The sequence below is a fragment of the Apus apus genome, chromosome 10 (assembly GCF_020740795.1).
Source record: "Apus apus isolate bApuApu2 chromosome 10, bApuApu2.pri.cur, whole genome shotgun sequence".
NCBI classification, from domain to species: domain Eukaryota; kingdom Metazoa; phylum Chordata; class Aves; order Apodiformes; family Apodidae; genus Apus; species Apus apus.
This window is the reverse complement of record NC_067291.1, coordinates 2,098,123-2,116,057: the sequence shown is the minus strand read 5'-3', so window position 1 is coordinate 2,116,057 and position 17,935 is coordinate 2,098,123. Positions and strand designations below refer to the sequence as shown.

Genomic DNA, 17,935 nt, shown 5'->3' with positions numbered 1-17,935 from the left:
TCCTGGTCCCTCAGCTCTGCCTGGGAAACCACCAGCAGCATTTCTCATTTCAAAACAGTTCCAGGGAGAAGCTGGGGCAGGCTGGGGGGGGGGGGGGGAGAACCAACCAACCAACCACCAACCAACCCTTTCAGGGCATTTTGTTCAGCTTTGCCCCAATTAGCTAAAAATTAAGCTAAATCTTCAACCCTGATTCATTTTCCTTTGCTTCCACTTGCTGTCACGTGTGGGGGGGGTGGGGGTGGGGGGTGGGGGTGATGGCCGGGCAGGATCTGGCCACCTCCAAGGGGCTGCAGGGAGGATGCTGTGGTGCTGCAACCAGCCCAGAGCTGCTTGTCCCCAACCCCAGACACTCGTCCCCGAGCCTGCAGCAAACCCAAAGCTTGGGGTTTCCCTGTTCCCACCCCTCTCCGGGTCGTGGGGGGGGGGGGGGAAGGGGCAAAACCAACTCAACCTGCAAGGTCTGGGCAAAGGATCAGGTGCAACTGATTTCCACCGGGTTTACTCCAGGAGGAAGCAGAGGTGTTTGCATCCCCTGGGAGGGATCTCACAGCAACATCTGGTTCTCCGGGCTACCCTCCCCCCCTCCCAAAATCTCAGCACGGGGAGGCAGAGGGAGCAGCAACAACCCCAGCTGAGCCCCGGGGAAGGAAAAGTGGGGGGGGGGGGGGGTTGGTTCCAAGCTGCCTCCTGGCTCGAAAAACCCTGCTCGCATCAAAGGGAGAGCCGAGCACGGGGGTTGGTTGCTTTTAATTTCCTTAAACCCCAGGGTGGCCCCCAGCCAAGGCCTCCTCGAGATGGAGGGGATAAAGTTCCCTGAGCCAGCCGGGCCAGCTCCGCTCCAGCTTTTTCCGCTGCTCTGAACTTTGCCTCGCAGCTCCGGTGGCCGCCGCCGTGCGGGACCAGCCCCGCAGATGCTTTAAACCCGGCTCCGCAAAGTCGAGCTCCCCCCTCAACCCCCCCCTCATCCTCCTCTCCCCCCCTCCTCCCCCCACCCCCCCCCTCTCGGGTACCTTGCAAGGAGCTCCCTGCTTGGCAGAAGGTAACTTCGCTTTCCCCTTCCCCTCTTTTTTCCTCTTGCTGGGGGGGCTCAAACGGGGCTTCATCACCCCCCCCTCCACCCCCGGGGGGGGTTGGTTGCGGGGTTGGAGGTCCCCGCTTGTGCCCTTGGGGTGGGGACACATCCTGCCCTTTTTTGGGGGGGGGTTCCCAGCCCTTGAAGCAAAGATTTCCCCGGGGGCTTGGGGGGGGGATGTGTGTCCTGGGAGATGTTGGCTTCTTCCCACCCCCCCTTCCCCCCCAGCAGGAGTTTTGGGGTGCTCTGCCCCTACACCCCCTCCCCCCCCCCCCAATCCCAGTTCCCTGGATGGGGATACGACTTTATCAACGGGGTTTTGGTGCCATCCCGCAAACTCCTGGAAACTTTTTTCCCTTTCCCTGCGGGAAGGAAGGAAGCGTTGGGGGGGGGGGGGACGGGGGGGGCTTGTTTCACAGCAGGTGCTTTGCTTTGAAACGTGGGAGCTGGAGACGGGGGTGAGGGGGGGGAACCAGGAGCTTAAAAATCCCCCTCAACAACCTCCCGGCTTTAAACGTTTCAGCTGCTTTTGCTTTTAAAATGCAAACAACAACAAATAGGGGGTGGGGGGGTGTTTCTTCAGCTTGGGGGGATGTGTTTATGGGCTGGCAGGGGTTGGGAAGAGCTGGAGAGGTTCCTGAGCTTCCCCAGCCCAACCCCCCGGGGGTTGGGAGTGGGGGTACGGGAGGGGTTTTGGGGGGGGGGGTGTCGATTGGGCTGAGTAATTGTGTCTGAGCAGGGAGGGGGGGGGGGAAGGATGAAAAAACTTCCTCCGGAACTTGCCCTGCTCCAGGCAGGGGTTTTCCCGAGGGGCTGGGAGAGCCGTGGGTTGCTGGGGAGGGGGGGGGAACCGCGAGCTCACCGGCCAAGGGGTTGCCCTCCTCGCCTCACCAGTGTGATGAGTTCAGCGTCCTCAGTCGCCTGGGGGCTGAGTCTGTCCCGGGCTCAGGGTGGGCAGTGACTTCTCGGTGGTCCCAGCCCCGCCCCCCCCCCCCCTCAGGGCTGGGTGGTTTGGGGTGGGTCCCCAGGGCAAATCTGGGGGGGTTTGTGGGCAGGGTGGGATCTTCCCGTTGACAAAAGTTCTGCTTCTCCAGAAAGATGAGCACCACCAGCCCCCAGGGCTGGGGAAAACGACTGGCCTGGGTATCTTTTGGTGCTTGGAGGATTGCAAAGCCACGGGTGGAGGGGAAGGATGGGACCAACTTGTCCCCTCGTCCCTCCTGGCTGAGCACAAGTGGCTGCAGTTCCACCTCCCTCATCTCCTTCTGGGGCTGGGTGGGCTTTGAGGGGGGGGGGTTGAAGGTGGATGGTTTGGTTTGGGCTGGGCTTTGCTTCTCTGAGCATCAGCTAAGAAGGAGCCATCCCATCAGCTGGGCCACCAGCTCCTCTCCTTGCTGCTGCCCTCAGAGACCAGCCTGGTGCCACCTGGCTTGGCAAGGACCAGCCCGGAGCCCACCAGCCTGCCTCCTGTTTGGCCACTGAACGAGAGGACACCCTGCTTAACCAACTCCTCTTTAGCTGGCCCAAGGGCTCCCTGAACCACCATGAAACAAGATCTTTATCATTTTTATTAAAAGCTGCACAGAAGGCATCACCATTAGGGTGGAGGGGAGGAAGGGGGGTAATTCCTTTACGGTTCCCTCCTCAACCCCCCCCCCCCTCCCCAGTTTAATTCATAGTAGTGGGATGCAAAAGCTCCCCAGAGAGTGATGGATAGTGGGAAATGAAGACTAGGAAGGAGCTTTATTGAGCCCATCAATCTCAGGCCAGGCTGCTGTGATCAAAGGCCCAGCCTGTTCCTCAGAGGTTACTCAGAGGAGCAAAGCGATCGGGTTTCGGGAAGCGCCGGGCACGGGAGGGTTGGGACCTCCTGGCTCAGCCCTGGCCACAGCAGCCAGCACCCGTGGAGCAGGGTGGAGAGCAGTGGCCTTGCCCTGGCTGGAGGTGTTGATCCTGAGGAGGGTTTTGGCACTTTTCTCCTCTGGGACAGCAGGGTTTGCAGCCTGGGTGGGAATAGGGGGGGTGAACTCTTCCCTGGGACCTGGTGGAGGAGGAGGAATCTCGTCAGGTGTTTCTCCCCAGATGGAATGTCCACCTGCCTTGCCTTCCACAGGCAAGGTCTCTGCTCCAGCACAGCACCAGCCCTGCTGGCCAGGGCTATAGGAGACCCTCTGAGGGGGTCTTTGGATGTCCCCATGTCACGTCGTCACTCATCTGGCATTCTGCTGCCATGGCTTGCCTGGTGGTGTCCAGCAGGTGGACTGGAGGATCTGGAACACCTTCTGATTTCTCCAGACACTTGTTTCTTGAGGATGATGACCAAAATGTTGCCACCCAGCTTGACGGACCACAAGAGGGGACTTTCCCCTGGAGTGGGAGAGCAACCATCTTGTGAAGATGAGTGAGCTGGGCTGGAGGATTTGCAGATGACCTGCTGCTGGGACAATGTTGACCCAGCTTGGTCCCATAGCTGGACAGAGATGGCCAGCAAAGCCCTAGGGCCTAGGTGTAGGTGACACTCTGAGCAGGGACATGCTGGAAGGGGAGCTGACACACCACCCGGGGAGCTTGTCAGCTTCACCCCTTGCTGTTGCTGCCCAGTTCCAGGGTGGCTTTTGGGGCTGGTCCTTCCTCTGAACACTGCTTGGCAGGGGAAGTAGCATCCCCAGAAGAATGCTGCCCCATGCTGGGGCTGCCATGGCTCACTTTACCTACCTAAAACCCAACCCCAACTTCTCTGGGGGCCTTTGGTGACCCCATGAGAAGGGAAAGGGGCTCCCAGACCTGTGTGTGTGCACAGCCATGAACTTTCCAGGCTCCTTCTACCTTTTTATGGAGTGCTGCATTCCTGGGAGGTGAGGTCAGAGCTGCTTCCCAGTGCAGGGGAAACCAAGGGATGGCTGGAGAGTCGATGCCTTGAGGTTGGGACACGTGCTGGGTGGGCTGAGGATGGGCTCTGGGGTCTGCCTGTGTGGGATGCTCATGAGATGGTCCATATTTCCTCTGCTGGAGGAGGAGCAAGATGGTGGTGGCAACCTGATGTGTTCCAAACGGGCAGGAGCATGGAACCAGCTATCTGGCAGAGTTTGGGTCCTCTGGAAAGTGAGGTGAAGGTGCCAGGTCTCATGTCCTGACCTCGAGGGAGTCCTTGGAGGGGACCCAAAACCTCCTCTGGGGGTGTGACATCCAGCAGAGGAGCATCAGGCCGTGGTGGCAGGTGCCAGTTGTCTGGCCAGAGGCAAGGCTGCCTGTGGAGCCACAGCCCTGGCTTGGGGAACCTCTTTGAAGCTGTGTCCATCACAGTCCCTGGTGAACACCAGCTGTACAAACAGCCAAGCTGCTGGCTCACTCATCCACGGCCTCCCCCACCCCCTCAGGGCCACCAAGCAGCCCTTGAGGTTTGCTGACACCCCTGAGCCGTGGGATGAGGTGTCCTCAGCTGGTTCCTGGGGCTTTGGGGGCTGCACTGAGCAGATCTGGGGACACCTTTGGGCGCTGCCTTTCCCATAGCAACCTGAGCTCTGGGCCCTGGGTGGAGGGCGTGGGGCTGCCTGGGCCAAAGTCATCAAAAAAAGAAGGGGGAGAAAGGAGAAAAAGGAGAGTTTGTTGGGTCTGGCACCAGGGCAGGTCCTTCCTCCTTCTGCTTGCTGCAGGGGGAGAGGAGCTGAGGTGTCCTCCTGGGGCTGGGGGAGGCTGGAAGCTGCCCAGGGCACCCGGTGGCGAGGAAGGCTGGAGGGGACCCGTGTCACAGACTCCCCAGGCAGGCTGAGATCCCAGCCCAGATGCCACCAGAGCCTGAAACTTGACCCTTGTGCTGGTTTTGTGGGGTTTTTTTTCGAGTCAAAACCTCTTGCCCAACCCAAACAAAGGCTCTATCAGCGGGGGATGATGAGGTGTGCCCTGAGAGCTCCAGTGGTGCAGGGGGGGGTTTGTCCATCCCTTCTCCCTCCCTCTGAGCCCAGATAAAAGCTGGAGCCTTGGAGGCTGAGCTGGATTTGGAAAGCTCCTTGTCCAGCCCAACTGGGGGAGCTGAGAAGATAAAACCTCCGGGCTCGGGCGCCTCCAACCCTGCCTTTCCCAGAGCCCAGGAGGATCCACCTTGGGAAACTTCTGCCTCTCAGCATCTCTCTCCAGCCCACAGAGAGGAGGGAGGAGGTGGCCATGGCAGCCAACGGCTCTGCTGGGACACAAGATGCTCTGCTGGACAACAGCTTTCTGGGTGCTGATGACCTGTCCGACTGGTACATCTACGAAACCTTGGAACCTGCCACCTCGCAGGAAGAGTAAGTGTCCCCCCCCTTTTGTCCCTGCTGGGGTCACCCTGGGCAGCCTCCAACCCAGTCGCTCTCTCCCCTGTCTGCAGAGCAAGGTCCTCCAAGCAGCAGAGCCAGGGTTTTCCCCTGGGGGTGGTGAAAAAGGCTGGGTTTGGCCACCCAAAAGTGCTTCGTCTCTTGAGGGTGCTTCTGGCAAGAGCTGAGCCCCTCTGGCCTTGCATGGATGTCTGGTTGCCTGCTTCCTCCCCCCAAACTGGTGGCCCAGTATGTCTTGTGAAGCCTGTTCCCTCTCCATCCGTGAAGTTCTGCTCCTTAGCTGAGTGTGGTCCCAAGATCAGGGCTGTGTTTGCCCCAGGAACAGGAGCCCGGGCTCCAGCCTCCCAGCAAGGTCCTCACACCGTGGTCCCCTACCTGAGTGCCCTTCACCAGGGCTATAGGGAGGGGAAACTGAGGCACAGAGTGACATGGGGACTTAAAGGTGTCCCGTGAGGCTCAAAAATGGGTGTCCCAAGGCCCATCCATCAGCATCTATTGTCCCTCTGTTGACTCTGAGGTGGGGTTTTATGCCACTCAGTTGACTGATACCTAATCTTGAGGGCAAGAAGGAGGAGATCCCAGTGGTGACCAACCCAAAGGCTTCCTCCTTCTCCTTCATTTTCCCTGTTGCAAAACAGCCTTTGAAATCTCCTCGCCCAGCCCTGCTTTCCCCAGCTGAACCCCCACCCAAACCTCTGCTAGAAACCTTTGGGGTGTCCTCTTGGGTGTCCTCCTTCCAGCAGCCAGGGGAGGGATGGAGGCAGCACCAGAGGGTTTGCTCCTCTGACAACTCCCAGGTGCTCTGCAAGTAGATGCTGAAGCCCTGGTGATGCCAGAAGGGGTTTTGGTGCTTCTCAGTCCCGTGGGTGGGTGCCTTGGGACTCAGGAGCCTGGATAGTTGGGGACAGCAGGAACTTCCTGGTCTATCCAAGACCAGCTTTTGGCAAAGTCAAAAAGGAAAAGGATGCTAAGAAGTAAAAAAAAGGCAGCAATCAGAGCGTTGCTAATGGCAACCAGTCCTAGAAAGCCTTCTCTGGCAGGTTGGTGACAGCCTTGGACGTCTGATCCCAGGGAAACCCTGATGCCACCAGGGGAGCCTTCCCTGCAGCCCTGCTCCCTGGGCTCCAGCCTGCAGCTGCTCTCCTGCTCTGCTCCACCCCAGGGGTTTGGGAGGGCAGGAGGACTCATCTGGGGTCCCCCTGCCAGTTATGGGGCTCAGAGGGTTTTTTCCCTGCGAGTTCTGGGGCTCAGGGGGTTCCCTCCACGAGTTACGGGGCTCAGGGGCTTCCTCCTGTAAGTTTTGGGGATCAGGGGGTTCCTGCTGTAAGTTACGGGGCTCAAGGGGTTCCTTCTGTGAGTTACAGGACTCAAGGGCTTCCTCCTGTAAGTTATGGGGCTCAGGGGGTTCCTCCTGTTAGTTAGAGGGCTCAGGGGGTTCCTCCTGTAAGTTTTGGGGCTCAGGGGGTTCCCTCTGCAACTTATCAGGCTCAGGGTGATCCTCCTGTAAGTTACAGGGCTCAGGGGGTTCCTTCTGTGAGTTATCAGGATCAGGGGGTTCCTTCTGTGAGTTATGGGGCTCAGGGGGGTTCTTCCTGTAAGTTTTGGGGATCAGGGGGTTCCTTCTGTAAGTTACATGGTTCAGGGGGTTCCTTCTGTGAGTTATCAGGCTCAGGGGGTTCCTTCTGTGAGTTATGGGGCTCAGGGGGGTTACTCCTGTGAGTTATGGGGCTCAGGGGGGTTCTTCCTGTAAGTTTTGGGGATCAGGGGGGTTCCTCCTGTAAGTTACAGGGTTCAGGGGGTTCCTTCTGTGAGTTATGGGGCTCAGGGGGGTTCTTCCTGTAAGTTTTGGGGATCAGGGGGTTCCTTCTGTGAGTTATGGGGCTCAAGGGGGTTACTCCTGTGAGTTATGGGGCTCAGAGGCTTCCTCCTGTAAGTTTTGGGGATCAGGAGGTTCCTCCTGTAAGTTACAGGGTTCAGGGGGTTCCTCCTGTAAGTTACAGGGTTCAGGGGGTTCCTTCTGTGAGTTATGGGGCTCAGGGGGTTCCTTCCCCCTGCCAGTTATGGGGCTCAGAGGGTTCAGCCCCCCAGCCCAGGGACTTGCTGCCCAGTGTGGGCTGGAGGTGGCTGGACATGGTGGGGTCTGGCCTCGGGCAGAGGAGCAGGGCTGCAAAAGCAGAGCTCAAGGGGTAGGATGGAGGCCAGAGAGCAAATCCATGAAGCAAAGCCTGGCACATCTGCTTGGCTGGCCAGGGGATGTGGCTCTGGGCTCCTCACCAACCCGGCAGAGCCATCAGCTCCATCATTCCCCAGCTCTGGGGCTGGTCCCTCTCCCATCCCTCTCCCTTTCCCGAGGAGAAAAGCCTTGGAACCCACTCCAAAGGGTCTCGAGCTTCTCAGCTGCCATGAAATGAGCCCAGTGCCTTAGGAAGCAAAGGGAGCTGCTGCTCTCCAGGCTGCACCCCTGGAAAAGAGGGAGCTGGAACAGATGTGGGTGTAGAAAGGATAAAGGAGGGGGGTTCATCCTTCATTGCTGGTCCCCTTGGCATCCCTGTACGTGCAGGGAGGTGGCCCAGCCCCAGGGGGGATCAGCTCAGGGCCACCCCAGCTGTTATCTGGCTCCCTGGAGCACCAAGTTGTCTCGTGAGGGTGATTTCATCCCTGCCTATCGAGGGGTTGGGCAGCCCAGCTCTTCCCTGGTTTGCCTCTCCCCAGCCTCACACCGAGACCTCCACCACCTCCACAGACCTGGGCATCACCCCAGCATCTTCACTTTGCCCCCTTGGGACTAAAGACACCCAGACATGAGGTGTTTTGTGTTTTTTTTCCCCCCCACCCCCATTCTTCCTAGCATGTTCCCCACCGTGATCCCAGACTGTGACCCCACCATTTCTCCCAGGCTTTATCACACCTGCATGGCTCCCATCTCTGTAAGTACCTGCTGAGGACCACGGGGTGGGCTACCTGCCCCAGCTTTGCACGTTTGCTGTCCCCCAGCTCAGGTCATCCCCACCTACTCCCAAACAACAGGTCTGGGCTCTTCAACTTGAGCTGGAACGAAGTTTTGGGTTGGGCTGCTCCACCAAGGGACCTGCCCAGCTCCAGACTTGGTTTCATCCTTGAGAAAGGCTTTGGTTGATGGTTGGTTTTCCCCCAGTTATGGTCACCTCTGGGGGCCTTTAGATCCCAGAACTCATCAGAGGAGGTTGAGAAGTGCCTGTCCCTGCTTCAGCCGGGGCTGGATTTAGGGTGTTGGATGGAGATGGTGTCTCTGTGGAGGTTCCCATGGTGGAGCAGTGTGTCTGAGCATCTCCCCCCCCTTCCCCCCCTCCAAGTCCCCATGTATTTATTCTTCCCTCGATGGGGTTTCTGGCAGCTGGTGGTGCTGGCAGGCTTGTCCTTGCTGGTGAAACGCAGACGTCTCCACCGAAGCTGCTGGAACGGTGTCCCAGGACTGCTCAGGTACCCTCACCCTGCCCCCCCTGCCCCCAGGGTCCCCCTGCAGCCAGGTGGGCAAGGCCGTGCTGATCCCATCCCAGCTGGCAGGGCTTAAACCAGCTCCAGGGGTGGAGGGCAGCGGGGACAGGGTGCCCAGCGTGGGGCTCATCCCTCCCTTGGCTTGCAGCCCAGCCAACTTCCTGGAGGAGGAGGGCAACCAAGGGCTGGTGGCCGCCGTGTTTGGCCTCTTGTTCTCCTCCCTCTGCATTCTGGTCTTGGACAAGGACCCTCTGCCCCTCATGGCCCCCTCCTCCCAGAGCACCCGGGGTAAGGCGAGCACCCTCCTGGCCCCGTGGGCTCCTCCCCAGCTTTGGGTGGCACCCTCAGCAGCCTGTTCCCCCTGGTCCATCCTGCCTCCTCTCGCCCGTTTTGTTCTTCCCTCCTCTCTTCCCACCACCCCATCTAGAGTACTGGAAGATCCTGGCTTTGCTCTACTACCCTGCCTTCTACTACCCCCTGGTTGCCTGTGCCACCATCAGGCACAGGGTCAGCTACCTGCTGGGCTGCCTGCTGTCCTGGTGTCACTGCACCATCCACATCTGGCAGAAGGTGGATTGTCCCCAGTCACCCAAGGTACCTGTCCCACCACCCAGAGAAGGACCAGGGAGGCCAGTGCTGCCCGGGGTTGGAGGTGGCTTTCTCATCTCCTCCTTGAAGTGGCATTAAGGTGTCACCTGCCCAGGGTGAGACCACCCCCACCTCAAGGCTGTGGTGGCCTGGGGGGTGACATCTCTGCTTCTCCCCAGATCTACAAGTACTACTCCACCCTCTCTTACGTCCCCATCATCCTCTGCCTTGTGCTCCTAAGCCTTTGGTATCCAGCCCTACTCATCAGGAGCTTCACCACGCAGGAGGAGACCTTGGATAAGGAGGTAATGAAGATCCGGGGGGCAACTGGAGGGGTGGTGACATGGGGGGAACCCCTGGAGGGACCTACATGGTTTTGGGGGTGGCATGGGCTGGATCATGGCTCTCTCGCCCTGCGGCCCAACTGCCTGCCTGGGGAACTGGGAGAACTGGGGGATGTGTTCCCCCCTTTGCTCTGGCACCAGGAGCTCTCTGGTGGCACGGGTCCTGGCTCTGTTTATCTCCCTGGATTTGGAGAGGGAGTGAAAAAAAATCCATCTTTGGAGTAAACTCCTTAGTACAAGAGGATTAAGGCATCAATGCTTCCCATTCAGGCTGGGACTGGGGTCACCTTGTTTTCCCAATAGGCTGGATAATCCCCTGGCCCTTTGGGAAATGAGGGGCTTTGTTGGGAAGAGAGGCCAAAAGAAAACAACCCAACGAGCTTGTCAGCCCAAGGATGGACTGAAGTGACCCCCAGGCTCTTGCTGGGAAGCGGCTGGAGGGAATGAGGGTTTCAGCACTGGTCCTACTGGTGTGGCTGGGTTGGGGCTGCTTTGTTGTTGGGAACGAGGCAGATTGCTTTCCACCCTGGTGGTGCCAGAAGGTTTGCTGCCAGCATCACTGCAACATGTTGATGATCCAGATGGGAGATGGGAGCCCATCACCCACACCCCGTTGGGAGGGGTGCTGTGGGGCAGGGTGCTGGCAAGGGGTGGGAAGCAGGGCAAGGAGATGGCTGCCAGGTGGGGTGCAGATGCTCTGGCCACCCCAAAAACAAAAGGCAGGCAACTCCTCCTGCCTCACCCTGGGCTCCAACCAGGCCACTCACTGCTGCTCTCCTTAAGGTGACAGGGAGAGGTTATTACAAGAAGTACCTCAAGGCCATCCTGTCCAAACGCCCTGGGAAGGGGAGGTAAGGATGGCACCTTCCTGTGCCAGCCCTGCCTGCACAGGGGGGCCAGAGCAGGTCCCTGCTCCTGAGGGATGTCCCTTTTCACCCTCCCCTTTCTCCTCCAGCTCCACAAAGATAGAAGAGAACCTCCTCTCCAGGGTCCAGACCTATTTACGTTCCTACATCTACACTCCTGAGGAAGGTGGGTGGTGGGCAGGAGCGGGCTGGGCTGGGGGGTGGGCAGCAGCTCGATGGACATGCTGGCCCCCTGCTCCCTTTGGGGACACCAAACGCTTCTCTGGGCTCCTGCCCCTAAAAGGACCTGTCCCACAGCAGCTGCTGGCCCTGCCACACCTCGATGTCACTCTGGGGTGGGGAGATGGAACCTCCCAACCTCACAGGGTGGGGGCCGAGGCAGGGAGGTTCAGGCATGGGCTGTGCTGGTGTTCCAGCCTGGTGTTTGAGAAGGGAGTGGGATCCAGGAGAAGTGGGTCACATCCCTCACAGCCCAGGAATTCCTCCTCACCTCCTCTGCCCCTACAAGCAGCAGGGACTGCCCCAAGGGAGGTGGCACCCCAAGGGAGGTGGCACCCCAAGGGAGGTGGCACCCCAAGGGTGGCCACCCAGCAGGCACCCAGTGCCAGAGGGCTTTTGGGAAAGGAGGATCACCAGGAAGGAAGGGCTTTTGGGAAAGGAGGATCACCAGGAAGGAAATCCAAACCCAGGCAAAAGACTGAGAAACCTCTCCCAGCTGCACATCCCTGTGGGATTGACCTGGGGAAATCCCAGTTAACGTTTGGCCACCCTGTTCCTCTGCTCCCCACTGGGTGACTGCTTTGGCTGCTGGGTTGGGTGGAGCTGCAGCCCCCTCTTCTCTTCTCCCCCACTCCCCCATCCCCCCCTCCTCTCTGATGCACCCCTCTGCTCCTGCATCCCAGGTTTCCGGATCCCCCTGAAGCTCCTCCTGTCCTTCACCACGGCCCTGATTGCTGTCTACCAGGTGAAGCTGGTGGGGAACCACCAAGCAGCTCCCTCTCCCTGCCTCCTTGGCTGCCTCCTCTGGAGGCAGAGGAGCCCAGAATTCCTTGCCAAGCCACAATTTGGGCCCCAGGGATGGTATTAACGTGCCTCGAGGTATTACCATCCCTCGGCTGAGCTGCAGGAACCAAGCCATGTGTGCTTCCAGGGCTCAGGCAGCCTTAAGTCCTTAAACCAAGGTGGTGGCTTGGTGGTGGGATGTCGTGAGCAGGGCCTCACGTGGCCCTGCTCCCTCCCAGGTGGCCCTGCTGCTCCTGGTGGCCGTTGTCCCCACCATCCAGATCGTGCGGGCGGGGATGACCAAGGACATCGTGGTGTTGTTGGTCCAGTTTGGCTTGGTGCCCTCAGAGAACCCAGCAGTCCCAGGTGACATGGAGAAGGAGCTCAGCACCGTCAAGTACTACCTGTGGTCGCTGGAAGGTGGGTTCCCAGCCAGATCCTGCATCCCTAGGTGACTTTTTGGGTGGATTTTTAGAGCTGAGCAGAGAGGGAAGGTCGGGGGAAAGCGGCCGGTGATGGAGCCGCTTCCAGGAGGGCTTCAAAACTGGAGAGGCAGACATGAAAAGGAGACCGCGGGAGCCGTGCCAGGCATCTCCGTGGCCGAGCCAAGGAGGAGAGGGAGGGGAGAGAGGCAGGGAGAGCGGCAGGGAGAGCAGCAGCCCCGCAGATGCTGCCCTCCGGCTGCCGCCTCGGATATGTGCTGGAATCGAGCAGATGGTCCCGGCCCCCCCCCCGCCAGGAGGATGGGAAGCCCTTGGCTGAGGAGCTGCAGGGCTGGCAGGGGTACCCTCCTCCCCACACCTCGGGGTGCCACCAGCCAAAGGGAAGCCCTTCTGATGGCTTGTCCAGAGTCCCCCAAGTTCCTCTTGGTTTCCTGACATCTCCAGCCCGACCTTCCCTCCACGTCTTGCTTTCCCACCCCGGCCCCCCAGCATCCTCCTGTTCTGAGAGCACCTGCCCAGGCCCTCTCGGGAGCACTGCCTGCTTATCCCAGCTTGCTCAAGGATTCTTCCAGCCTAACTCCTTCCATTCCCCTTGCCTGCTTGGCTCCCCAGCTCATGCCCTCTTGGGAGATGGAGAAAGATCTCCCCGCATCACAAAGAGAACAGGGCGAGAAACCGAGGCACGGGGTTCTGGGGAGGCTCACACCCCCAGAACTCAGCCCTCCACCATGCTCCTGAGCTACACCTGGCCACAGCACCCCGTGCTGGGGCTTGGCCACAGCCCTGACCCCACCATCTCCCCCCCTGCTCCTCCCCAGTCTGCTACATCTGCTCGCTGGTGCTCTGCTGCCTGCTGACCTGTGCCGTGCTGCTGCGGACCCTGGGCTTGCACAGGTATGGTCCCCTGGCTCCTCTGGCCTTCACCCTGGCTCCCAGCTGGGATGCAGCTGGTTGGTTTGCTTTTTTTGCCCCTCTCCAGGAACAACCTGAAGACCCTTTACCAAGGGGCAGTGCTGGATGTTTTCTACAAAGCCCACATCCTCCGCCCATCCCGACAAGCCATCGTCAGCTGGATGAGCTTTGCTGCTTTCCAAACAGCTTTTGCCTGCCTGGGTAAAGGGGGGGAAGGGGGAACAGGGAGGGGCTTGGATGTGGAGGACCCCCCCCCCCCTTTGCAGAACCCACCCTGGCTTGGAGCATCTCTGCCCCCCTTTTTTGTGTTTGGTTTTGGCCAAGGGATGGCGGGAAGGTTTTCATTCCTCTTTCCCCCCAGCACAATCTGTCCTTCTTGGGGGGGGGGGACCGTGCTGAGCACCAAATGGTGTGGGTGTGTGTGAGGGGGGAGGGGTGGGATGAGTCGTTTTGGCTCAAACCCAAAGATTTTGATGGGAGAAGCTCTCCGTGCAAAGGACTGTCTGTCTCCTCCGGTCCTGGGTGCTCCTCCTCCCTGGGCATCTTCCCCAGGGTGTCCCTGGGGGTGGGTGGGGGGGCTGGCCACCCCCTGGCTGGGTGGAGGGTGTCGAAGGGGGGTAGAAATCCTCATCCCACCGTGGTCTGGAGCCACGTTAAGGGCCTCTCAGCCCTGTGGGAGGTGACTCTGGGCAGCGTGTCTGTGGTGATGCATCTACCACACCCAACCGTGGCAGGGCCCCAGGGCTGCACAGGAGAGGCAAGCTGAAGTGCCCAGGGGGTGATGGAGGGACAGGAGAGACCACCAGGTCTGTTGGTGACCTGCCCTTGGGAAAGGGGACCTATTTTTCTGGCAGATCACAGAGATGAGTGTGGAGGTAGGAGCTGGGGAGCACCCTGGGAGCTGCTGGCACCCTTTGCCAGCAGGGAGCAGCTTTCCTTCTGCCACCCAGTGCTCCCTGCATCCCTGGCAGAACCAGGTGCACCCTGCTGTGCTTCCCAGGACCTACCCCTGCCTTCAAAACCTTGGCTTTCAGGTCATTAAAGCTGAGCAGGAGAGGTGAAACAGCAGGAACTGCAGCTGCTGCTGCTTCTCCGGGTGTGATTTACGATTAGGGATCAGAGCTCAGGCTGATTTTTCTGAGGAGACATCCCAGGTCCAGGCCTGAGTGCTGCCTCTTCTCGGCAGGGATAATGTGGGAAGAGATAAGAGAGGCTGAGCTGGTCACTCCATCCCACACGGAGCCTTGTGTGTGGAGCAGGGGAGGCAGGGAAGGAGCTGGGAGGCTTTTGATGGGATGAAAAATGAAAGGTGTCCTCAGCAACGAGCACAGGTTTGGGGAGTGAGACCAAGAACCTCTTGGCCACCCTCCCCTGCCCCTGCTTCCCTCCCTTGTCTCCATCCCAGGCCTCCTCATCCAGCAAGTGATTTTCTTCATCTGCTCGGTGGCCTTCACCTTCCTCATCGTCATCCCTCTCCAGGCTGGCACCAACACCTACCTCTTCCAAGTCATCCAGAACATGTGGTGAGCACCCACAGCCCCCCGGGGAGGGACAGAAGACCCCAGAGGGGGCTGTGGCCTTGGCACCTTCAGGGGAAGCTCTCCCCTGGGCTCTGTCAGCTTCTCTGGAGGTTTCTGCTGCCTGGGATGGTGCCTCGTGCTTGAGACACCCCCCCACCCTGGTGTCCAACCTGCCTCTTCTCTTCCACCCAGGCCCTTCTGGTTGACCCTGGTTGTTGCTGTCATCGTGCAAAATGTGGCAGCTCACTACCAGTTCCTGGAGCAGCATGCTCTCCAGAAGGAGCTCACCAACAGGTTAGGGGGCCATGGGGGCCTTTGGGGCAGAGCTGGCCCTCCTGAGGTCCAGGACCCAGGGACTGTGTTGGGTTTGCACCTGCCCCTGATGTCGTGGCTTCCTCTACTTCTTGAGCTCCAGGGGGAAGCCCTGTGGGTTGGAGGGTTTCAGGTGGCTCCGTGCTCCCAGAGAGGTCTCCTTAGATGCTTCAGAAGGCCACAGTCCATTTACAGCCCTGATCTCAGTGGGGTAGAAGCTAGTAAGGTGTGTACCCTGCCCCACCACCCCTATTTGTGAGCCTTGGAGGAAGCCCAGATCCCTCAGGAAGGGCTGGATCCCTCAGATGCTGCCAGAGGTTGTGGTCCCTTGTTCCTCCACGGTGTCACTGCCTAAACTACCTCCTGAGGCTGAAGACCAGGGTGACAGGTGGAGCTTGGTGTCCTGCTCTGTCCAACCAGGGCACTTTCAGCACCTCCATCACTTGCCCAGCGTTGCAGGGAGGTTGCTGTAGGCTGTCCTGACCTCCATGGGACCTGGTCTCCCAGACGTCCCCCATCTCCAGCCCCCAGACTTATGCCTTGGCTGCTGCTCAAGCTTTCCAGGAGAAATGGAGGCCCTACACGTGCTGGAGGCCAAGCTCTGAAGCCCTGAGGTCACACGGGGCTGTCTGCTCTCTGAGAGCCTGGGAGGGTGTTTGCTTCTCTCCGTGGGATGGAGACACCTCAGCCAGGGACCGTGTCTGCTGAGGAGGGAGGGAGGAAGGGTGGGAGGCTTGTTTTGGCAGGTTCCTCTGGCAGGGAAGGGCTGTGCTTCCTGTCCCTTGGCCTTGGTGTTCCTCACTCCTCCTCCTCCACCCGCAGGAGAGCTCTCTACATAGTCACCTACTTGCTCTTCCCCATCAACGTCCTGGTGGGTGTCCTGGCCGGGGTGTGGAGGATGATCATCTCTGCTCTTTACAACGCCATCCACTTCTGCCAGCTGGACATCAGCCTGCTGAACCGGGGCGTGGAGACCTTCGACCCGGGTAGGGAACTGCTGGCAGGGTCTCTCTGCAGGACCTTCTGGAGGATGGAAGCCCTTCTCCCACCACTGAGCTCCCAGGGGACATGGCCAGGGGCTCTTCCATCACCTGGAGCTGATGGTGGCTTCAAACCACCTGGGTTCAGAAGCAGGCAGGGGGGACAAGTGGAGCAAGTGGCTCCTCCTGATGCCCTCTTGATCCTGCTTTTCCACCCCAAGGGGGGGTGAGGCCCTTTTGGGGTCCCCCGAGCTCCACCAGTGGCCAGACCCTGTCCCCACGGGTGGTGGACCTTCATCTCTCCTGTGCTAAAGGCAAGAGGAGGAGAGCTCAGCCCTTCCATCTGCTTTTCCTGCTGGGATTGCAGGAGAGGAGCTCATTCCAGGCTCTGGGGAGTGGAGATGGAACCTCTCCTTTACTCCAGGGCAGGATGGAGGTGGGAACCACGAAGTCTGTGCCCCCACAATGTGTTTACTCTGGGCTGTGTTCCCCCCAGGTTACCACACTTACTGCCACTACCTGAAAATCGAGGTCAGCCAGTCCCACCCAGTGATGAAAGCTTTTTGCCTGCTGCTCCTCCAGCCAGCCAGGCCCGAGGGGACACCAGGGCTGAGGGCCACCAACGTGGAAGAAGGTGAGACCTCCCCACCCCCAGCCAGGGCTGGAGGCACAGCCACCATGGGGTGGCTCTGGGGTCTCCTCCTGGGGGGTTCTGGCTGCTTCTCGAGAGAAGCCATTGGAGGTTGTGGCTCTGCCACCCTGGGCAGGGTGCCACCTCCTCTTTGGTGTGTCCCCCCCTCCCTCCCAAGGGCTCCATCCCCTTCCTCTGCCCGTGCGAGGATGGGCTTACGGGGCTCCTCTGCTTGCAGAGGCCACCTGGGCAACCCCAGGGAGGGGCAGCTGGGGCTGAAGACCCTCCCCTTTCCCATCTCCTTCCAGGCATCCAGCTGCTGCAGCCCAAGAAGGCAGGTGCCAGCAGAGCCAGGTTCAGGCAGAGCCGTGCCCGCTGGGGCCTGGCCTACACCCTCCTCAACAACCCCTCGCTCACCGCCTGCCGCAAAACTGTCCTCTCCAACCCCACGGCCAACGGCGCCCAGCTCAGCCCCCCCCAGCCCTGACCTCCAGGAGAAGCCCCCCTCCCCACACCTCTCCCTGCCTCCCCGTGCACCTTCCCGGCCCGGCCCTGTCTCCCGTCGACCCTCCTCCTGCTCTGGCAGGGGTTTTGGGGCTCTTCTCGCCCCTCTCCAGCCTCCAGTTCCCCCTCCGGAGGTGACAGAGGCTGGTTTGTAGCTCTAGACCCAAGCTGAGCCAACACCCAGGTCCAGAGGTGAAGACACGGCCAAGGTCAAACTCCGAGCTCCACCTGGATGGAGAGAGGCTGCTGAGCCAAGCCCGACCTTTCAGGCCTCCCCGAAACCACCTCCTTCGGTGCCACTCCTGCCACGAGCCCACCAGTTCTCAGCAGTCGCCTCCCCCTCCCCCCTGGCCAGCCAGGCAGAAGCCCCCAGCACCAGGGCAGGAAGGACAGGGGCAGCAGATGTGACTTTGTGGGTGTGGAGGGATCCTCAAGCAGCCGGGGCACGAGGAGCTGCCCCCACCCCAACCTGGCCTCCCCATGGAGAAGGTCCCTGCTGCCAACCCCGTCCCCAGCTTCTCCCTTTCAGGTCTGAGCCTGGCTCTCCTCGGGCGCTCCACCCAACCCCAGGACTTTTGTGTCCCTCCCCCAGGGCTGTGGAGGCTAGAGAAGATCCACCTGCTCTGCTCTGGGGCCGAGAGCTTGCAGAGCCAGTTGCGTTTCTGCTCCTCTCCGCTCTTGTCCCTCTGGTCCTTCTTCCTGCCACCCCCTGTGTTGGTTTGAGCCAGGGGTTCCCCAGGGCTGGTGACCCTGGGGGTGAGCTGGGCTTGAATCCCTAGAGAGCAGTTTGACACCTCACTTGGGTGGGCCAAGTTGGGGGAAGAATAATAAACCACATACCTCGTTCCTACCCTCGGGCTGTGCTTGGTCTCTCACCCCCCCCTCCCAAATACCCAGGACCTGGCAGGAGGGACACGAGGACCACCAGAACCGTCTCTCCTGGTGATGGTTGGGACTGACCTTGCTCTGTGGAG

The 17,935-nt window shown here is 60.1% G+C and overlaps 1 protein-coding gene across 1 annotated transcript; it reads left to right on the top strand.

The window, feature by feature from the left end:
* The first annotated feature begins 1,019 nt into the window (after positions 1-1,019).
* Positions 1,020-16,944, top strand: STRA6 (signaling receptor and transporter of retinol STRA6). Its single transcript, XM_051628405.1, has 18 exons — positions 1,020-1,042; positions 5,210-5,358; positions 8,234-8,312; positions 8,759-8,844; positions 9,008-9,147; positions 9,287-9,453; positions 9,627-9,752; positions 10,575-10,642; positions 10,747-10,823; positions 11,560-11,621; positions 11,899-12,079; positions 12,921-12,996; positions 13,082-13,215; positions 14,420-14,537; positions 14,727-14,828; positions 15,669-15,832; positions 16,323-16,460; positions 16,766-16,944. Exons 2-18 carry the CDS (start codon positions 5,237-5,239, stop codon positions 16,942-16,944), a joined length of 2,019 nt encoding a protein of 672 aa, XP_051484365.1. The 5' UTR covers positions 1,020-1,042; positions 5,210-5,236.
* The last annotated feature ends 991 nt before the right edge of the window (positions 16,945-17,935 follow it).